Source organism: Nyctibius grandis, chromosome 14, assembly GCF_013368605.1.
Source record: "Nyctibius grandis isolate bNycGra1 chromosome 14, bNycGra1.pri, whole genome shotgun sequence".
Lineage (NCBI taxonomy): Eukaryota > Metazoa > Chordata > Aves > Nyctibiiformes > Nyctibiidae > Nyctibius > Nyctibius grandis.
Genome location: NC_090671.1, coordinates 10,858,488 through 10,881,249, shown reverse-complemented (window position 1 = coordinate 10,881,249; position 22,762 = coordinate 10,858,488). Strand labels below are relative to the sequence as shown.

General features: G+C 38.5%; 1 protein-coding gene across 1 annotated transcript in view; it reads right to left on the bottom strand.

The window, feature by feature from the left end:
• The window catches only part of TMEM132D (transmembrane protein 132D), a 250,263-nt gene that overhangs the window by 83,308 nt on the left and 144,193 nt on the right, over positions 1 to 22,762 (bottom strand). Inside the window, exon 4 of the mRNA XM_068412770.1 lies at positions 10,507 to 10,690. Within this exon, the coding sequence (XP_068268871.1) occupies positions 10,507 to 10,690 (184 nt within the window). The remainder of the gene's footprint in view (positions 1 to 10,506; positions 10,691 to 22,762) is intronic.

Below are 22,762 nucleotides of genomic sequence, written 5' to 3'. Positions count from 1 at the left end.
AGCCAGACTCTTCTGACGTGTGTATGGCAATAGGTCAAGAGGCACAGGACACAAGTTAGAATATGGGAAATTCCATTTAGATACAAGGAAAAACAAATTACCGTGAGGGTGGTCAAATACTGAAACAGTTTGCCCAGAAAGACTGTAGGACCTCCATCTTTGGAGGTGTTCAATACTCGAGTGGACACAGCCCAGAGCAACCTCCTCTCTGAGCAGGGCATCGGACAAGCTAACATCTGGAGCTCTCTTCAACCTTAGCTACTCTGTGATTCTAACTGCTCTTTAGAAAGATTCTCTGATTAAAAAGAGAGGACACACACAACACTTCAATAAATGTGTATTTGAAGGAATGTTCTCAATTCAGTGCAAACTCTGGATCCTGATGTGATCAAATTTGCCAAATCTGAGCATAGAAGAAAACTTTCTGTGATCTTTTGTATTTCAGTGAAAACAATTTAGCAGTCAAAATTAAAGACTCTTTTGCAATATTTATTACTGCGCTGTATGGAAGCACTGCGTTACAAAATCCTGTGAATGAAACTTGACATGAAACAAAAGAGGAACAGAAGGCAGTAATCTGTTTTCTATAAACCCAATCTGACTGTATTTCAATAAAAGTAAGCAAACACCATCCCTAGGTTTTTTTAACAAAAAAACTTGAAATTTCTTTAATATTAATTGAGTCTGATTAACATAAAGATGTAAAGGTATTGGAGAAATAAACCAAATTAGGTGGTGCGATATTTTCAGTGATTACTGGTGATTCTGGGCACTCAGTGTGAGACATCTTAAGACGTATTGACTTTAAAATCATTCAAAGCACTTACCTACTGAAAATGAGGTCCTTTTCAGCTGGCTGAAAATGGGCTTCACAAGAATTATTGAATTATCAACTATTTATGAAACCTTCACTCTGAAAACTCAATTCACCACCAAATTATTTCTGTTTTAAACGCATAACATTTTTAATACCAATGGCTTTACAGCAGCGTGAAAATGGTCTAAGACTTCTAAATCTTGCGTCCACTGAAGCAGGGACAAGTGCTGGGTGAAACTTGCCCTAAATTCAGATCTGCCATGTTTTCCTGGTCCTTCTACATTTGACAGCATCATGCAGCTTCAGAACAACACAGAAAGACTGTCAGGGATGAAGGATTGGGCTCGTTTCAACCCAGTTCAACTGCTCTCGTCTAATCAAGAAAAACATATGTAACTCGCACTTAAGAAAGAGCAGCAGGTGTTATGCAAAGGCATTTTTCTTGGGCTTTAATTTGTAAGAAATATGTCTTTGTGTTTGTTCCTGCTTCTCTAGGGAACTCCATTTTTGATGTTCCACATCAAATTGCGTGGCTGTCAGCAGCTTTGCCAGCAGCTGCTCCAAGCCCTCATTACTCATTCCCCAACTCAGACAAAACCTGGGTGACTGTTGTTTTCTACTATTACTTGTGATTACCATATTAGTCAGCTAGCAACTGCAGCTCCAGATACATAAACAAGAATTCTAATCTCTTGTCTTAAACAATATCATCAAGATCTTTTTCCATAAGCCTGTAGTAACCTTTGACAGAAGAAGAACTGGATTAAATTGGAAGACTTGCTTGATGGTTTTCACTCCTTGCGAATTTAAGTAGCAAAATGTCTGCATTGATGTTGAAATGAACACAGGTACTGTTCCACTGCATGCTCGACAGGTCTACAAAATGTCTAATTGTAAAGGAAAAGAGCTATTGCTTGTTATTTCAAATGTTAAGAACCCCAGGGTCGTCATTAATTCTGGAAGGAAAAATCCAAAGAATATGGCATTTATTGGATTCTGGAGATAAGGCATCTTTGATTGCCAAGTGTTTGTATTATTTTCTCATTTCATTTTCTCTACACAAAACAAAATACTATGTGTAGTGACTCACACATCTGTCAGTTTGTTGATAGTTAGACAATAGAAGCCTTCCAGAACAAGGCCAATGTTTAGCATAATAGTAATAATAATAGTAAGTTGAAGACCAAACCAAGCCATTTTTAACAGGCAATTCTAATTGGAAAATGAACCCTACACATTATCCCCCTTGCAATTGAGTATATTCCCTTCTTGAACACAGCCCTGTAGGAATACGAGGATTGTCACACCTGACTGGACTACTCAGATGCCCGGTCCACCATTTGGGCATAGCTAGGTGCCAATATCACATGCTCTGAAAAAGCATAAATAATTGACATCTATGTATGGGGAAAATGTCTTGTAGCTTCAGATACCTCTGATTCAATTAGTTTCTGAAGCCTAACAGATTATTATGTGTTTACTGGATTAAATATTTTCTTCTGTTAGCTGTACAGGCTTATTACAGTTATTAGAATGTGAAATGGAATCTAATCTGAGTCATGCATTGCATAAAGACTGATTAATGAGCTTTTGAATACAAAGTCCTTCCAGCTGAAGTTGCTTGAACCACAGAGAACCAATCCAAAGAGTGGGCTTTTGGATCCAGGCAAAGCTGTGAGATCAACAGTTAGTAAGACAACCTGAACCGACACAGCAATATTCCAGGATTAGCCAAGGGACAGTTTTTTTTTATTGCTGTCAACAACAACCCTGGAACAAGGTGAAACAGACTACTCCTAAAATTTGCTAACGGTATCAGTTTGGAAGGCATTGTCAATACAGAAGTTCGAACTGTTAAATAAGAAACACCAGATAAAAACGAGGATTCAGGAAAAAGAAATGGAATGAAATGCAGTAACACACAGTGCAAAGTTAACACATAGCAAGAATTTCAGCCACCAGGTAAGAGGTCTTCAGCCTGAAACAACAGAGCAAAAGAAAGATCTGGATATAATATTCCGCCACAGCATAAATGTATGCCATTGTACAAAACAACCCCCAACCAAGCAAAGAAAGAACCCCAACAACCAGAACCAAAACCGTGCAAGTGTCATTTGAGATGGAGGAAAAAACATTTCCAGGATAAACACTTAGACAACAATGGCAAGGGACATTATCTAGTATCCTGTAGTCATCCTGGACATCTATTTTCAAGAAAGATGAATTAAAATCAGAACTGGTAGTGCCAAGAGATGCTGCTGAGAGAATGGAAAGTCTGTTTTATGAGATGAAATTGTAAGACCTTGACCTACCGAACTTTAGGAAACAATAGGATATTCTTATGAATAGAAAATGGTTGCTTGTAATATTACAACGATTCAAACGTTTCTCCCTTTCCCATGAGTAGATTTCTTCTGTGATTCACTAACCATTTTGATTTAAAAGGTCCCTCTTCAGAAATGGGTAACATTTTAATTAAATATTTGAAAACTTGCCAAATATTGTAATTGCAATTTAAAAGCTATGAATTAGGAAGGTAAAAGCTTTTAACTACTATCTAGACATCTCTTTCTTTTTCATAAAGCTGACTGTCAGTGGAAGTGTTTAGAAACATTCATTCTTAAAGTTGATTAGGGCAGCTGAATCTGGGTGATGCGATCCTACACTTCTCAGCTGCCAGGCAGAACCCTGGCCAGTCACAGCCAAAAGCAGATCCTCCCTGTCATCAATTTGTTCATCTATATCATACACACAGATGGAGAGTCAGATTTCGTCTCTCCCACAGAAAAGCATTAATTTCATCCAAAACCATCCTAATTATCAGCTTAAGATGGTAGAGAGTAGAGAGAAGGCTGTAACAGTCTCCAAAATCCTATTCCACTACCCCAGCATGGGCACCCTTAGGCTTCTGAGCAGCTCCCAACAGAAAACAGCAGCACTCTGCCAACACGAAGAGTGGCAAAGCACCGGAGCAGAAGAGGGAGTCTAAGGAAGAGGCAGGGACAGCCACACCATCTTTAAAGCTACATGGAGAGCATAAGCTCCAACAATGACGGCACTTGCACAACCAGGTCTGTGCTCCAAGGACCATGATCCACCCATCACATCTTCTGTAATGGGGAAGAAGAGCCAAGCTGAAACCTTGGTCTACGAGAAGGCAGTCTGGTTGACTTCAGGAGGAACTTCAGCACACTGCCCATCCCCATCCTTCTTCTGTAAGAAGGGACCAATATCTTCTTTATGTTTTTATCATTAGTCTTCTATGTTTGGTTTCTGAGTTCTTCAGGGTGAGGCTGAAGAAGTATGTGTTTGTGCAGCACTGAGCACTCTAGTAGCTAAGCCTGAGCTACATATCCAGTCTCTAACAGAACATAAACAGCACCAGCTGAAAATTAAATGCTTCAGATACATATATTTATAAGGGCATTAATACTCTAAGTATTTTTAAAATCCAGTAGTGACTGGTACTGCCATGAGAGCAGATTCCTGTAATTATTAGAAATTATTTTAATACGGAAATGCTTTCTATATAATAGATAGACTCTTCGCTGCAGCAATTTATTTTATTTATTTATTTGGTCTATTTATCCAGCTTCCTACGCTGATGGTATGTAGAATAGTTTATTTCCTGTCAACATTTTAGTTAAATTTTTATAAAGAACATCAGGAGCAAGTTGAAACAATGAATTATCTAAAAGGTATAATGTTAAACTCATGTTCAAGTTTTGGATACAATTTATTTAATATGACTGCCATAAATATAACTTCTCACAAGCCAAATGGCTCTAATGGGTCTGAGGACAAGAGCACATTCATCTGCAATGGGACAATGGGTTTACAGTCAATGTTGCTTTGATAACTGTGCTAGGATGCACCAAAAAAAGACCTTTTAACAAAATACCATCTTAAATATGAATTTTGTTACATGATATGCTTTATAAAATATTTCTGTTCAACAAATAAAGACATTTACTTTTTACAGTTAGTTTATTAACCTGACCTTGTAAAATAAGTCTTCCACTTGTGTTTCATGCAATAGCAGCTATGGTGACACAAACAGTGCAAAAATGGTTGTGCTGGTTTTAAAGGTTATTTTGCTCCAGCACTACCAATGACCCTTTCCTGGAGATTACTAACCCATAAGACACTTGAGATGAAGGATAATGTGATTTTTCTTCCTAACAGCTCACCCAAGTTTGTTTAAACCACCTTCATTTGCAGCTTAAAAACAGGTCCATTCTGTCTGCACCAAAGCGTCTTTCCTCTGCAGGAACAGAGCTGAGTATTTGTGTGCTTCTGAGAGCAGGGACAGCTCTCTAAGTTGGGACTCCTCGTTAGGGTCAGATGAGTAGGAATAATTCTTTGCCTTCACTACAACCTGTTTGTTGCAAAGTAATGAGCTGGGCTTTGGTCACTGACTCTGTCATAAATCAGGAGTCTCTTCTCAGAATTTTTTTCTACATTTGATTTAAATCTCTTTCTGCCTCACACCTCACTTCACTGTCTTGGAGGCTGATGTTGCACTGCTTGAGGATAATAAATAATGGGCCAAAACCAGAGAGATAATGGAAGCTCAGTTGCTGATACAAGTCTGTAATTCACTGTTCACCATCCACCTTTGCCTGCTAAAATACCGCTGGGAGGGATGGAAGGTTATCTTTGGAGTTCTTGCCTCTGCCAAGCAGACTGCAACCTCACCACTGTACCATTAATCAAGTTTCAAATCCCATCTTTTCTTCCTGTCCATTTCAGTTCTCTAACAAGAAGGTTAATTTTTAGGTTGATGCTGACTAGATTATAAAGATACCTAAAGGCTGTCCCGATGTATTCAGTAAGAAGGCAAGACAGGCACTCCATGGACATATTGACATAAAACTAACCAAGCCCCAAACCGGAGCTGAGTTTGATAAAGACTGGAGGGAGCCTGTTCTGCCAGGCCCTGGTATGGTGAAACCTGCTAATTCAGACCTAGTGCCAGGCAAGCTGTCCTGCCTGACAGCAAGTTTGAGATTCTCTGGGAAGCAACAAAGCTGAATTATCGAGTCCAAAATATTAATATCATGATTGGCATGAGGTAATCCAGAGCTACTCAGCCATTGTTACCATGACTCTGCAGTACTCAAGGATTCTTGCTCTGGAAGGCAAAACTTCTCTGCTCTTTCCCAGCTGCACAGATCATACAGGGCAGTCTACTATAGCTGGCATTAAGATCAGTTAATCTGTAAGGGCTGGGGAGTCTCTCAAGAAAGCAATCCAGATTCACAGACCTTTTACACACAAGGGTGCTCATCATCCAACTACCTGGCTTCTTCATCAGCTTTGTATGTCCTACCACCACGTGAAACATCTGGTCTACACCCATATCTTTAAACCTAATAATGCTTTGAACATCAGGGCAACTACATTTGTGTGAGCCAGGCTGAGTCTAATATTGACTTGCTGATTTATAAATTTAAAACACTTATGCAGACAACAATTTATCAAAAATTGAAGGTCAGGAACCTGCAATCCTTTCAAGAAATTTCTGAAGCGACATTGAGCATCCTGCTTATATTTTTTTCTGTATTCTAGGAGAAAGTAAAGTTAACACAGTATATTTTCTAATCAAAGGACTACTCTACTAATGGATTTATCAACCCTGGGACCAACCTCTTCCCCTATGAGATTCATGAAACAGGTGTTTTGCCCTGATTCCTTATCAGATTATAAAATAAAGGGAGAGTACAGATAGAATAGGTTTATGGCATGTACACAGGTAAGACAGGTGATTTATAGATTCAGAGATGGTTCAGTTAAGAACCAGCCCATGTATTTTATTATTCACGATTTTTATTATTATTATTTACAGAACAGATTTCAATTTATCCATTTACCAGCATGCCATATCTGCCCTCTGCCTTTCTCAGTAGGGATTATCTTGTATGTACACAGATGGCTACAGAGCTCATCTGTCTCTCACCCTCACCTAATCATTAAGGTTCAACAAAAGGTGAACACCATAATTGTGAAAGAGCTGACAGAATGTTTAAAAAGCAACAATAATCAATAGCAGCAAATGTACAATTTGAGTGATTAAACTTGTACCATTCACCACCTAACAAAATGAGAGTGAAATAAAATAGGAAAGAAACACCAGAAAGAAGTCAAACATGAATCGGAAGCTGATTTGTTAGGATGCCAATAAAAAATGATGTCATATTCTAGAAGATTCAGGCATATTATTCTTACTGGCTGTCACACTACATTGTGGGTCCTCAACTCCAAAAACCTCAGCAGTTTAGCATGTTCAAGACAGTTAATGAACAAATGAACCCTATGCCTTTTTAATACCATATTTCAAAGGTCTTAAGAGGTGCTAGGGTTTCTGTTTCAAAGGATACCCTATTACAGGTGAATGTTAAGAGAATGATGCTTAAAGAGAATTAATATGTACATTAGTTGACAACGAAGACCAACAGAGAAGGTTTTTTCTTCTTCACTATTTACTTGTATTTTTTTTTTTCAAAACACCAAATTTTCAATAATTACCATGGGATTTCAATAAATACATCTGGCATTCCTTGTCCAGAATTCTCCATCCAGAATAAAGCACTCTATTTCTATAATTCCTGTACTGATCAGCGTGTTCTTAAGACCCCTCTTCTCCAGTTCCCTGGCCACATAGACCTTGCAGAGAGAAAGCTGGCAGGGAAATGGGGAGAGTTTTGCATCATGCCCATGCAAGAAATATACAAATTACAGTGGAAACTGTGTTGGTGAAGAACATTATACCATACGAATATCTGCCTCTTCCATGGGGTTTAGTGGATGTTTTAGTTTCTGTCAACAAGGCAAGACATTGCTATGTGGCTGTAAGAGCCACTGCAGAGCAATCACAGTAAAAGGCCAATAATTTTTTATAACCCTGGATAAACATCTTTGCCTGTATTTCATCAGGCTTAAGGGAAAGGATCATGCATTGCAAATATCCAAACAAGTGCTCACAGGTTCTTATAGTGTTCTCAAATTAAATGTCTTCTCCCATGCTATTCCCATTCTGCTAACAAGGGCTGGCTGAGGTCCCATGCACAGCTTACCAAGACAGGTTCTGTTACACTTTAATATTAGAAAAGGTGTTATTAAAGTATCAGAAATATCAGCCTTTATGGTACCCACACACCCATAAAATACACCCTACAGCTTTTCTCATCAATACCCTTGAGTGCTCTGCTGTGACTTGTGTTGCCATTACTGGTGTAGGACTCTGCAGGGGTCTAAAAAGCTGTAATGCTAATATGCAATAGGAAAAAAAATGCACTGGAGAAAGGTAAGGTGAGTGCAGCAAGTGTCCTAATAACTTCAGCAGAAGGTAGGCATTTCCAGTGTATCCTGGTGTGGATATATACATTTAAGTCTTTCCATTGCAGCATTTTGTGACTCAAAAAACAAAGAAAATGGGAAGCTCTAAATTGGCCAATCTTCTGCTTTGCAATTTACAAATCCATAATAGCTAGCAGAAAAGACTAGAGAAAACAAAGATGGTGCAGAGGTGGTATGTGCTAGTCTATTAAAAAAACAAAGCTCTGCCTGATGTTAAAGCAGTAAAATTGTTCTTTTGAAAAATTAACCTGTAATTGAAATATTCAACAGCATTTCTGTTTGGTGCTTCTAAACATGAAATTACATGTTCTGCTAGGAAGTCCAGCAAAGCTAACCCAAATTAACCCCGCTCTCGAGAAACAGAGAAATAATATAACACTTTGCTTTCATTGTTGTTCTTCCTAAATGGAAAAGTAGAATTAATTTATTTTTTTTATTTTAGATTTTTAAATTACTAATTGGCTTTGTTAACATCACAGGGAAATCTGAAGTACCAAACTAATCTAAGTTACACATCTTGAAATGTCTGCACCTGAATTATCATTTCCTAAGCACGAAGTGAAGTACTGCAAAGATTTGGAGATTTGTGATACCCCCGAGTTTCTTCACTGACACTCCAGTTAATGCAAAGAAGGCTAAAACTATTCCCAGTCCGTCAGTAATTAAGGGACCCCTGCCATTTATCTTTGCTTTCTCTCTTACCCATTATCTCAACACCTGTTGCCTTGTAAAATGCCACCTACTGACACCTTTATGGACTTCATGTGACCTTTGAGCATAGAATTTTGTGCTTCTGAAAAATGGGCTTTTTTTTCATCTTTTAATGGAAATGAAGAGTGAGTTGATTTGTATTAATTGCCAGGAGAATCTGTCTTTGTTCTTATGAACAGTTTTTTTGCCACTATATCACTTGATACTAAACCAATCATGGATCATGGGCAATGTATGAGAAGAACTAGTGTTTTCTGCAACCATTGGAACCACCAGGAAAGAAATCTTTTATCTTTTCATTAAGGGATGGAGCGAATAAAAACCCTCACATCTCAGATTATGTAAATCAGATCACCTCTACGGCCTTAACCCTCAATACTCCAGAACCTGTGTGACTGCACATCAGGGTCCCATCTGCAGACCTGAAAGACTCTTCCCTTATCAACAAACCAGCAGAGATCACCCACTGTTCAATAGCAGGAACTATCCCATGAAAACAGTCATGCAAAACAAAATGATTAGATATACAACTCTGATTTGTTAGATGGCCACAATTCCAGATGGAGAGAGCTGTTTGTTTCAATAGTGACACACACCTTGGTAATGAAAGCATGAGCTCTTACAAAATAAAATAAATATTTTTTGTGAAATAAAGAATCACAACAACTGAGTAGTTCTAAAGTTGGTCAATAACAATAATAGCCATTATCAGTTCTGTGAGTCTGGAAGCACAGAGAACACCTTCAGCCTCAATAATGGCATAATTAACTGGCTATCACTAGGCAAACATCCAGGTTATGTTTTTTTAAATGCTCCGAGATTGATTTTCGGTTTTCCTTCAGTGCTAAATAATAGTGTGCCAATATTTTCTAATAGATTGTCTAAGAACAAAAGTGAGGCACAGCCAGACCTTAGACAAGCATCCTTCAGCCCTAATGATGAAGAAATGTGCATGGGAGAGAAGGAACGCACAAAATTTCTGTTTGCACTTGGAATTTGGGTATCTAACAGTTTTTTAGGTAAGACCAAGGCTAAAGACTTGGGTATTTTTCAAGCCCTATAGTTTGCACTGTGACAGTTTGGCAACCCATTTGAATGCATTTATGTAGACAGTTGGCTATGTACTATATTTTGTGTTCCCCAGGTAATTAAAAATTACTCAGAAGTCACACTGTGACTTTTATTTCTCTTCTCACTCTCAAACAAATATGGAGTCAGAATTCAAAAACTGAAAAAATTGTGATTGAGGAAGTCCTTAAACACTAGATCAAATGTAAGAGTACCTGTGATTCAAGTAAGACGTATACCACATTGAACTGAGCGTCCAAGTATACCACTTCTTGCAACAGCAAGAGTGAGTTCTGAATGCTGGAAATGCCATGAACTCAGCTTCTGCCTCCAAGAAGTCAGTGTGCTGGTCAAAGAGAACATGACTGGGCCTTCCATGGGAAGCTATGGTTTCCCTGCTGAATGATGCAAACTTCAGAAGTTAGTATCTGTTTCTCAAGATGCTGAAACTTTCTGCCCCTCCACCCCTTTCAGCAGATCATTTGCATCTGTCAGACACTCGAGTTGTAAAGCAATGCTAAAAACTTGCAGAATGCCAGACATTTTCTTACCATAGCCAAAGGGAGAACTCCTACCAGGTCCTTCTGGTTTACGTAGATCTTGGAGATTCCCAGATCAGATGTTGTATCTCCAGGATATTCTACCTGCCATGTGATGAGCTGGGTCTCAGGTAAGTCAGTTAGGTCTTCAATTTCAAAATCAATCTGCATGATTTCAGAGGAAGGACCATCCGCACTGCAAGAAAGAAAGAAAAAGAAAGGTTCCATTCACATGACCAATAAGCCGGCAATATAATTGCTTTTATATTAATAAAACTTTGGATTAAGTCTCTTCCAAAGAGAGGATTTGGTGGGATGGCAGATTTAATAATGAATTAATCATTTGCACTTGTCTTAAAATTTCAGGGTATTTCCCATACATTCAAGTGGCTTGGTAACATTCTGTGACATGGATCACTAAGCACTGCTCTGTTTTACAGGTGGAGAAACAAAACCAAATCAAGGTAAAGCTAAGGCTAAAGCTACAGCCTAAAAATCCTGACTCCAAGGCTCTCCCTTTAACGAGCACATCGTATTTTCTCCCTGTTAAAGCAACACATGAGCAAATCTAAAGGGTATCACTCCTCGAAACAGGAAACCACTGCAATAAAAATATTTCCTGCTTTTCAAAAAGAGAGGCATGGAAGGGAGGTCAAAGATCAGGATGGGGTCCATGAACCAGGGCAGCAGGGAGCAGAGGATTGGAAAACTTGTAATTAATTTTTGGCTATACCACTTCCTTGCTGTGAATGTCTGTCTGAAGCTCCATTTGTCCTCTGCTAAACTAGGAATTATAGATAATTTAGCTTGTTGCAGGAGAGGAGAGTTACAAAACTGTATTATTTAATATTGACCAATCCCGCCAGGATCCTTGAGTAAAAAACACTAGAAAAGAACAGAGTTACTAGATGTGATTCTCCAGGATACTCTGGCAACAATGGGGTTACTGATACTTTATCAATGCTACTTTGTCTTTATATGCTGTCCTTCCTAAGGTTACATAGTACATATAAATGAGTATCATAAAGCAGAAATGTAAAGAGAGAAAATTGGAAAGGGGATCATTGGTGCAATTCCTGCAAAGCTTGTTATAAAATCAGCTACTGTACAGAAAGCAATGCAGTGAAGTTTCTATTGTGTATCTTGGCAAGGTGAGCTCCATAGTCCAGTAGCATTTATAGAGACAAGAAAATACTCAATTTACTGTAAAGTTGTTGAGAAATGCAGAATTTCATAGTAGTGCAGAAATCCAGGGGACATTGAGAATGACACTGCTTTTACTTCTGAAGCACCGAAGGCCGAACAGATCTTCAGTGTTTGTGTGGAGAGGAAAGGAAAGAGCAAAATTTCTTTCAGTAGGATAACACTCAAGGAGAGAAAGAATGGCACAGCACTAAAGGGTCACCAGCCACTTATGTTGGAGAGTCTGGCTAGAAGAAAGAGGAAACATTTCAGCAATTGATTAGAGAATCCCAGAATGTGCCCCAAACCCAGCAGGTTTTCCCAGCTGATGTGGAAAAAGGGCTAAAACTAGGCATATTTTTAATGAAGATCAGTTATGACAACAACCTCAGTTTGGGATTCTTCCTAAAATACTCAGAGATTTTTATCATGCTGGCTAAATCCAATGCTTTATCCAAAGCTACTGCTTGAAGAGTTTAATTTTATCATCTTTAAGGTTTGGATTGTAATGGATATATTGAGTTCTTGCTATCCTGGATGGAATTCAAAAGGACCCTCTGTCTTTCCAAAATGGAATACATTGTGTTCAAATCCTCATTTCTCCATGTCAGGAAAAAAAAGAGAGTACAATTTCTAAACTAGCACTGAATGCAGTCTTGTTTCATGCTGACCTAGGTAGGATCAGAAAGCTGCTTTATGCAGCTGTGACTATTGAAACTCAGTTACCTTAATTGCATGAGCAGGAACGGGCAATGCATTGCCTATAAATACTTGGCGGTGATCCTGGTTTGTACAGTATGTTCTATCACAGTTTCTGTGTCTAAAGAACTAATTGAATCTTCATATAATGAACCTTGGTTTTGTGATTCTATTCAAGGTGCCTTTCTTTATTACTGCATTGGTGTCTGCTACTACCAGTCACCAGCTTTGCAGAATTGGTGCTGTCACCAGAAACGTGTCCTGTAAGAGCAGTGAGGGACTGCTGCTCAGGAGGGGACTGCAGGGCAGAATACCATGGAAAAACCAAATGACTGTCCAAAGAGGCGATCCACTTAATCTTCTCCAGGCATGTTGAGGATTAGGAGAAAAGGAGAAGAGTGATTAGGATACAGGAACACAAAGAAGGGAGGAAAAGATGGGGAGAGAGAAGTGGAGCATGGTCCTTATATTCCTGAACTACAGCTCCCATATGGCACAGGGACAGTACCCCAAAATAATGGAAATATTTGCTTTTAATTTCTTCTTGAAAGCAGGTATTTTAATGAAGCATTTCTTGTAGCAAAAAAAAACCCACCACTTTGCTACCAATGCGATTTTGATAGAAATTATTTAAACTAGTTCCTCTTAGAAATACTAAACACCTCCAAATGACTAGATTACAAAGCACCTCAAAAATCAATAAGAATCTCATTACTGTTACCAAAGATATCTAAAAAAAAATGTGAAAGTATTGCATGACCTATGATCAGACCCAGGCTGTCAGCATCAGGTCAGAAACTTTTGTTTAATTACTTTACTCATCACCTACTATGATGATCCTACCATCTGCAAGTCCCATGGATCAGTGTCCCCAACTTACAGCCTTTCTAAGCAGTATTTAGCAATTGAAATCTTTCAATAGAGAAGTAAGTGACAAAGTTACGCTTCAGAAAATGCAGTTAAAAAGTGCAAATGGAGAAATTTGGACAAAAAGTATTCATTACCAGAGTTCAGTCACACAAAAATATTTGTGGCTTTTCTTTTAAAGTCAAGGCTGCTTGGCACAATAGGAGTATTTCTATTGGGTAGTCAGCCACTGCTACTTGAAACGATGCACTGCCTAATTCTCCTCAAGGTAGGCATACACTTTACGGTCACTATAATGCAGTAGCATGTTGGCAGCTTGTCTTTATTAACACTAAAACCATTATTGCTATCAAGAGTACAGCAACAGTGTTAGTTACAATATGGGAGGCTACACAAGTAGAAAGATTAGAATGGACAAACCCAAAGGTTCACAACAGCAATCCAAGCTGAGTTGAAGAGTGGTCAAAGCGAAACAGTTCTTGGTGCTAATTTAAAGCAAATCCTTCACATGGGTTTTTGCCGGTTATAGTTGAGAGTTAAACTGTAATGAAGTTCACCACGGTGACAATAAATTTGCTCATGAACAGAGCCCTGCTGAGCTGTGCGCCATGTAGACGTTTTTAAAGGGTCTCAGCCCAATTTGAAGACAAGACAGACAGAAAAAAAAGAAAACTTCATTGGAAAGGAGTAGTCTGTTCTTTCCTCCTGTCAGCCAGGACAGCACAGGCATGTTTGTACTGTATTTCTTAATCTGCCTTTTATTTCCTGTCTAACAAAAGATCAAGCAGCTCTGACAAATTAAAAACAATGGGAAACTCTCTAGGGTCCTGTCTCTAGGGAAGTATTTCCTATCTCCACAGAGCCATTCTGCACCTGCTTCTTCTGACACATCCCTGACTGAGGCAAATTCTTTTTTTTTTTTTAAATCTGCCTTTCTACCTGGGAGTCCGTTTAAATCTGAGAGGCTGGTGTCAAGGCCCTTGGCCACTCACTAACACTTGTGCCATTGTGTCAAGTCTCTTTAGAGAAAGAACCAGCCACTCTTCTGGGTCTCTAGGGATGGTATGCCCTGCAAGACATAGTTTTCAAGAAGATAGCTACTGGATGTTGGCAGTGTTAAGTCAATTCAAGTATCCCACTCCTGGTTTCACTAGCTGTGGTATCAGCTTTGATCTTTATATAACGCTTGCAAAACAAGATTCATTCTGAACCTACTAAAATGACTGGGCATGTAATGTTTCTCATAACATGACGTATAAAGTTTTATCACTGTCTTTAGAAGGCTGTAACGGACACAAGAAGCCTAAAGCCATAAGTATGTTAAATAAGATATATCATAGGAATGTTAACGAAAAAGCCTTGGGGAGAAGAGAGAAATAAGGTAATCTTTATTCTTTTCTACCTCCACACACATACGTAGGTCTCGAGCACATCTCTTGCAGGGTATTGAAAGAGCCTGTGGCCTGAAACACAGCACAGGCCAGGCTGAGAGGTGGAACAGCAGTGCTCAGAAAAGGAAGAAATGTTTCCAGGGATAACTGGAAAAATGTTCTAGAATGAGAGAGGGGAGACAGCTGCACAGCTGACCCCATGAGACCTGAGGGGCTTGTGAAAACCGTTATCCCCATTTTACAGGAGAGAAAATTAAACTGAAAATTACTTTCCCATAGAAAGAGGGATAAGATTATTTATACACCACAAAGTGTATAAGATGATTTATACAGACAAAGTGGAATAAGGTGGCATTTCAGAAAGTGATTTAAAAATAATTTGGGTAAAAGTAAGATAATATGCTATGTTGAAATACCAGATAAAAACACCATGCTAGCTATTTCCAGCTCTATCAGTTGGGTTGCAGAAAGGTTTTGAGGCTTGCTGTCATCTGTCCTGCCACTGCACAGAGCCAGCAGTAGCAATACATGTTAAATATAATTTCTTCCTTGTGTGGTAGGAAATAATATGAAACACTATGAGATGTAGAATAAAGGCATAACAAAGAGCCGTGAAAACAAAACATTGCCATTTTGTAACAAAATCCACAATTTTCTGAAACAATTCATTTCTGATATAGTTTTTTTTGGAAAGCTTTTTCTATGACATTTTCTTCAGAATTTAAACAACTTCACTAAGAGCAGTTTTACAAACTTTTTTTGCCCGTCCCTTTTGGAATCACAAGCCATTACTCCTAATATTATCACTAAGGAGTATTTGTTTCCTAATCAAACATGAGGAGGTCAAAGGGAATTCAAAGGACCACTAGAGAATCAGCCTCTCCTTCGGTATATTTGCTTTTTTGTACCTCCTTCCCTTCTGTTTAATAATCTCTCTCCATCCCTAGAGCTCCCCTATAGTGCACAAGCACTATGCTTATGCTCCTCTCTAGCACCATATCCCTAGCAGTGCCAGCAGTCTATAGACTTTATCCATTTTGCAGTGCTACCGAAAGCGTGCAACTGAGTAACATACTGTCTTCCCCCTAAACAGATTTTGGGTGAGGAAAAAAAGGAAGAGGAAACTAGAGGTAATTCTTTTAAATCACAGAGAGAAAAATTACCTGCTGCAGAAGGATGCGAGAGAGGGAAAAGTAGAAAATGACCGTCCGTGAAATGTAGATAAAAGGAGAATAACAGAAAAATAAACAAGGCGGCTTGGAGTGCGTAGGTGCTTTGTGAGAAACACCTAAAAAATCCAGATGAATGGGAAACAAAGCTAGTGTAGATAATAGCAAAAAAAAAGAAAATACAGGTTCAAACTTCCTTCTCAATTGAGTCAATCTTTCCATCAATAGTTAAAGTAGTCAGGAAAGGATCCTGATAGACCTTTAGTTTACCTTCACCAAGAAAAGATTGCCTGTCTAGTCTTTGCTGAATTCTTAACAAATACCCACAGCTCTGGTTTCAGGAAAGTGCATAATTTTATTTGCGGGGGTTTTTTTGTTTGTTTTAAGAAGCCTTTACAAGAGAATCAAACTGTTGTGGCAGGGGGACGCATTTGCATTCCTCTCCATATTTGCCAGAGAGATAGAGATCACATCTCTTCTGCATAAACAGGTACTTGGAATGCAATAAACTACTTCAGCTTGGCATGTTTGATAGCATCCTAGAAATTACGTGTATAGGATGTGTAAGTAAAAATTGTGGGATCCCTGACAAGGAGACCATAATACTGACATTTGAGGAATAAAAAGCACAGAATGAGAAAGGAACACCATGTGTCATGGTAGGCTAATTTCTTTGGGCTTTTCTTTGGTGCTCATCACCACACAATAATCCTTTGCTTTGGAAATGCTGATAACTTCTTCCAATTCAGCCAGGGGTGATTTAAAAATCCCCCTGCAAGACATGATGATTGGTGTAAACTTCACATCCACATTTAATCTCTTTTTTTTTTTTAATGTATTTTTGTGTATTTTATTTTTAACTTCAGCAATAAAAACATGCTACCTTTAGGCTTCCTGTGCAGGTCTACCCTAAAACAACACACACAAACATGTCTGCTTCAGGCAAGATTTGAATTCTTCAATAGAAAATGGGAAGACAAAGCAGAGAAAAGTGTTCTACTACTGATGTGCAGTCTTTGGGAGCTTTATGTCTCCAAGCTGAGGTTCTTCTACCAGTCTCACATGTATAAAAACCATACGCTAAAAGCCCTCGAAATAATCTTACAGGCAAAGAGACATTCTTTATTTTAGTGAATTTGATTGTATTTTCTTTCTGGTTTCTGAGCTAGAGTGCAATCAATGAATATTTTCCAGCTTTTTTGGAAAAGCTTTTATACATGATAAAAATTGCAGAATTTCAGTGAATTATTTTATTCTTACAACTAGGATTTAAGGTAAAAATCAAATATTGCAAGATTTGACATTAAACATAACAAGTTAACAGCATGATATTGCCTTTCACCAGCCGAGGAGCTGGCTCAGCTCCAGAATGTGAGCTCAACATATCCAACACTTGGTCTCCCAAATCCATTCAGGAGGTATGAATCTAGCTGGCAAGGCTAGCAGGATTTCCACCCTCCTTTGCAGTTGAAAATAAAATGCCTGAGTTTACCCACAAAGTTAGAATTTTATTAAAACAAAACCAAACAATATGGTGCGATACCTGCACCATATGTTGCCAGCGAACTAGTATATACATACTCTACGCATCAGTCCCTGGTCCCAGTCTAAACAATTAACAAAAAGGAAATATTTTAGACAGGAAAGTGAGGCATGTGGCTTGGACTTTCCCAAGGTCAGAGAGGGTATTCTAAACAACCAGTATCTGTAGAATCTAGCCCACTGCATTAAAGCAAAGATCATTATTCACCACTGGTATATCAAGAGAAGGTGATACATACAGCAGTACATTAAAATTTCATTTTATTCATTGTCATCTTACTATTAAAAATTCAGTGACGGGTAGGCTGAAAAGTCATTTTTCTTCAGGAATCAGTGTATAAAGCGAACCAACTAGCAAGAAAAATCACAAAAAAATGAGACTGCTAATCATGTAATAAAGTTATTTTTAAAAATTGATCCATCTCTCTGGAGCATGACATCAGCAGTACTGGTTGAGGAATATTTGCTGAATTATTTGACTTTTTTTTTGCTATTTTCAAATAAATTATTCACTATACAATTTTCCTGCTGTTGATAGTGCTTTTCCCACATAACTCAAACCATTCAAAAATGGGTAAAAATTAGCAAACCTTTTAATATGATGTAAATTTAAAACATAATTGCCCACTGAGCCAGCACTTTAGTTCAGAACCATGATTCTGAGCATCTCTTGACATAGTAAATCCAGTGATCATTTACCACATTATGCTAAGGGAATGGTAAATCAACATTGACTTTATTACATCCAGTCTAATAATCATTCAATAAATTATTTAACGCAGCAGTCAGTAAACATCAAGTACTTTTGAAACAGCCCAGTCATGATGCAAGAGCAGAAAAAACGCAGTTACTATACAGGTGGGACTGAATTGCAGGGCTAAGAAAACACTTTACTGACAGTATGAAGCCTAATAAAACACTGCAAATACACTGTCAATCTGGGTTTCTCTACCTGCTGTTTTTTATTGTCCTCAGCATAAAAATAACAATAAATATACCATAACTCACATGTAAGTGTGATAAAACTGCAGAAGAGGAAACCAAGCATACAGCCACAACTGATCGTTATTAATTGGTAAAGTTTCTATAGGATCCATCTAAGGCTCAGACTACACTGTATGAGAACTGCAGAAAGTGATGATTGTCATCTTAACTGACAAAAGCAAAACCAGGAGAAGGATAACATAATAGTCATTTTATATGTAGGAAAACCAAGTATAAAGGCCTCAATTAAATATCACTTCAGTACACATGGAAGTGATGTGCTGACTCCATATCCTTGGTTTGCCCAGGACTGGCAGCACAACAGGAATTTGACTCTTACATCACGACCCCCTGGCCTAAGCCTTTAGATCAATATCAGGCTTGAGTGCTCCCAAAAAGCACCTTAGATATTTCATTCACATTACAATTTCCCAGACTGTTAACACTGTCACTATCACTTCACTATCATTGTCTCCTGAAAAAGAAAGAAACCTTTTGCTGAATGGGACGAGTCGCACAAACGTAACACTGATCAGCAGGGAATAAAGCCCAGTATTTTCATACTAAAAAATTACAGGGCCAGTGCTGCAAATATTTGCTATCGTGTAATCCCAGAGTACTAAATCATGAGGTCAAGCACTGTGCTCAGTACGCTACCCTGCAGCAAAATTCATTCTTCATCCAACAAATATTTATCCACCTAAAAACCCTTACATACATGAACAGCAAATCTATACTTGTGCATAAGCATACATGGGATTAGACTCGCTGAATTCAGGTTCAGTCCTTTTTAGTAATTATTTATCCCTGAAAGGCAACCACACAAAGTTATCTGCATATGTGCTGTACAAGAAAGCTTCCCTTGAGTTCAAGAATTTTAACAAAGGCAATAGGGCTTTGTTCCCATGATGCTCACACATAAGCCCAAGGGAAGTCCTTGGCTCACACAGATCTATGTGCCCGTGCAGGAGGCACTTGCCCAGTCTGAGACTTAACTCAATACTGTTACCAAACTAGCCCAATTAGGGTTATGCAAAATTGAGTTGAACAAAGAGAGAATCCAGTCATTGACTGTGGTCCTGTGAGATCCACCCTTCTGCAAAAGAGAACATGCAGAATATGTATAAAGAGCTTTAATTCTGTCTTCTACAGAGTGCCTATCACAGGGTCTACAGCAACATTTTCCAGGCAGTGATCACAGTCCTGGGTAGAAGCAATCAAAGGGGCTATGAGGTGCTGAAGAGTAAAAATCTTCCTCCTCTAACTCCACCTGTTATTTCCTTTCATGATTGCATGCTCTTGCTCATCTTCTGAAATACACACCTAATAAATCTCTTATCTAAGCTTATCATAGCTGCCATCGATACAGTGCTTACTTTGATTTTTCTAGCAAACGTAATACATTTAAAAGGTTCAAGCAAGGAATCACCAGCCTGAAAATGTTGAGAAACTGGTCTAAAAGGTACTTCTAGAGTGAGTGTCCCTGAGAAGTGATACTGTACCAGACTAAGTTACTATTTTTGGATTCACATCAAAGATGCAGCATTTTGCTGCTTTATGATCCATGCTTCAGACATCAGCTGCTCTCCTTGATGCCTGTCTTGGTCATTTAACTTTGGAATCCAAAATGATTTTAAAATTGTCTCCCCTACCTACTTTTTAAAAATGTAATTGTAGTCTTAAATCCAGAGTGGAAGATCCAATATCTTAGCATGTAGCTCCATTCATGTCTCCAAGGTGAGATCCATAACATACATTTTTTATGCCTTGCTTATTAGTGTCCACACTGGTTCAACAAATGCAACTATATATAAAAGCAGCATTACATTTCACAAGACTCACGGCCTCAATATATTTCAAAATTAGTGGCTGCTTTGGCAACAGCTGCCAAGGCATATCCAATATATGAGATTAGTATCCTCAACTATAGGAACTTCCTCTGCTGTGAACTATTCAGCAAGTATTTCTGCTGAACTCATACATCTTGCAAAAGTAAAAAGTTATTTTCAAGTAAAAAAAAAAATGATGTTTTCTTTACCCAAATGTTCAGTATCTGCCAAGTCTAGAATCAAAAAAAAAATGCTTGCCAGCTTCCTTAATATTAAAAGAAGTTTCCAGAATCTCTTTTCTTTCTTATTTTTAAGCAATAACATGAAAAATAAACTGAAGAGAGAAAATACACATTGCCACCACCACTCCCCACCCCCTCAGCTCTTTGAAAGAGCTTCAGGCTGAAATATATTTTTAAATCACAGAATTACAGGGTAATCTTGGTTGGAGGGGACCTCTGAAAGCCATCTGGTCTGATGCCTTTCTCAAAGCAGGGCCAATTTCAGTGTTGGATTAAGTCTGAATGATTCAAGTTTTCTCGCATGTTTTTCCAGAGAGGCATATTATTCAGAGTCCTTTTTGTGATCTTATGGAAATGCTGGGGTAGTCTGAGCACTTAAGACCTGCACTTCATATACTAACATCCATGTGTAAGGGGGACAGGCTGGCATAAGAACGGAGTCTTCTCTTCCATCAGCTCCTAAAGATTTGAAACTTGACTATGGTCATGTAACTAGAAGTCATCTGGATGTCTGTTAGACTTCTGTTCTCTTTCACCACAAGTGATTTTACAAACTATTCTGTCCAAGTTTAATTAAAAGACAGTGTTAATATGCAATGATACAAAAGCTCCTTTCGCAAACAAATTCTTATGGTGAAAATAATGGATCTGGAGGCATGCTAAGAAAGGCAATATCAAGAAACTACATTTACTAAAACCTGAAAATTAAATAACACCATGCTTTGCCAGGCTATTTCCAAGACTGTCTGTCCTACAGCAAAAGTGTCTGATCACCAGCACTAACTGGAAAACTGCCACCTCTGCTTTTCATCCCTTCACCTTCACAATCCCATTTGCTAGCTGCACAGCACTTGTGAGCTTCAGCACTACCAAGCTCCTTAAAATGCAGCACCTATGTCACCAGTATCATTAGTATCTGCTGTACTATAAGGGAAAACAAGATCTTCACGGTAAAAAGCATACAATACAGGAAAGGGTCTAAAGACCTGATTGATAATATAAATATTAAAAGTTTAGTAAAATATATAACTATTTGAGGAATTATATTGACATACAGAAAGCCATGCTGTTCTCTATCATTTTTTATCAATTGAAGATGACGGTAAGTGCATATGCAAATATTGATCTCTGTTTATACATGTTAAAGTTGGCAGTATGGAACAGATCTCTCTGGGCATACACTGCAGCATGTGCATTTGTTTTGCTTTATGAATATATTTCAACCTTGACCTGGTAGGCTAAGAGATACACTCTTTAAAACACTTTGGCTGTAACGATCAAGATACAGTACCCCTTCCCTGCTCCAGCTATGGTACAGTTTTAGCATTTGAGCAGATGTTTCACCCCTGTACACCTTGGGATAATCTGATAGCCATGATGAAATCATACAGACAGGATGATGATACAGGTCTGCAGTTGAGTCCTAGGCTCTGTCAAATCAAATCACAGATTTTGATGTACTTGTGACATTAAAAATTGTGTGAGTTCAAAAGCTCACAGAACTCATGTTCTCTTTAGCATGAACTGTTTCGTTAAGTCAAGCAGTGTCACCATTTGGGGTCTCACTGCATCCAGTGTTGATGCACCTGCCTTTTCACCACTTTGAAGCTGAAGTGCACCCGAGCTCAGAAGGATTGTTGAGATATAAGGGGAGATGTATGTCCTGGCAATCCTTGGATACTCTCCAAGGAATTAAATGAAGAAAACAGTAAGGGCAAGTTATAATTGTGGCTATTATGCTGCAGAGAATTATCTGATAGAAGGTGTACTGAGACCTGCAACCTATCCTCAGGGTAGATAACAGAGTAGATAACAGCAACAATTTGCACAGATTTATGCATGTGAGAACATTCAGTCAACCATCCTTTGGTGAGGTCTATTTTTTCTATCTGACCATCAGCAATCAATTACCAAGCAATCCTAATCTTATTTACGCAAATGGTCCAGGAGCTGCTATAGCAAACACAAAGACCAGCTGTCCATATGAAAGCTATGATCATTCATTCTAGATGAAAAAAGTTCAGCACAGGAAGGGAGAGCTCCATTTATGTGCCAGTCTGGACAGGAAGAGACCTTGGTCCATATGGATAGTTCCCTGCTACTGCAACCACCACATCATATAATCTCTTCATAAACTTATCAAGCTCCATTTTAAAAGCACTTAGGGATTTTAAATCCCTATTCCCCTGAACGGCTCTTCCAGAATCTGATTATTCTAATAGTTAAAGCAGTCAGAGGAGCCACCCTGGCTGGAACTGAAGTCTTCTATAAGCCATTGCTCAGAGACACTGGACCATAGCACACTCCAGACATTGAAATGGATAGTATGGCCAAATGAAGCTCCACTTCTTACAACAAGTGCT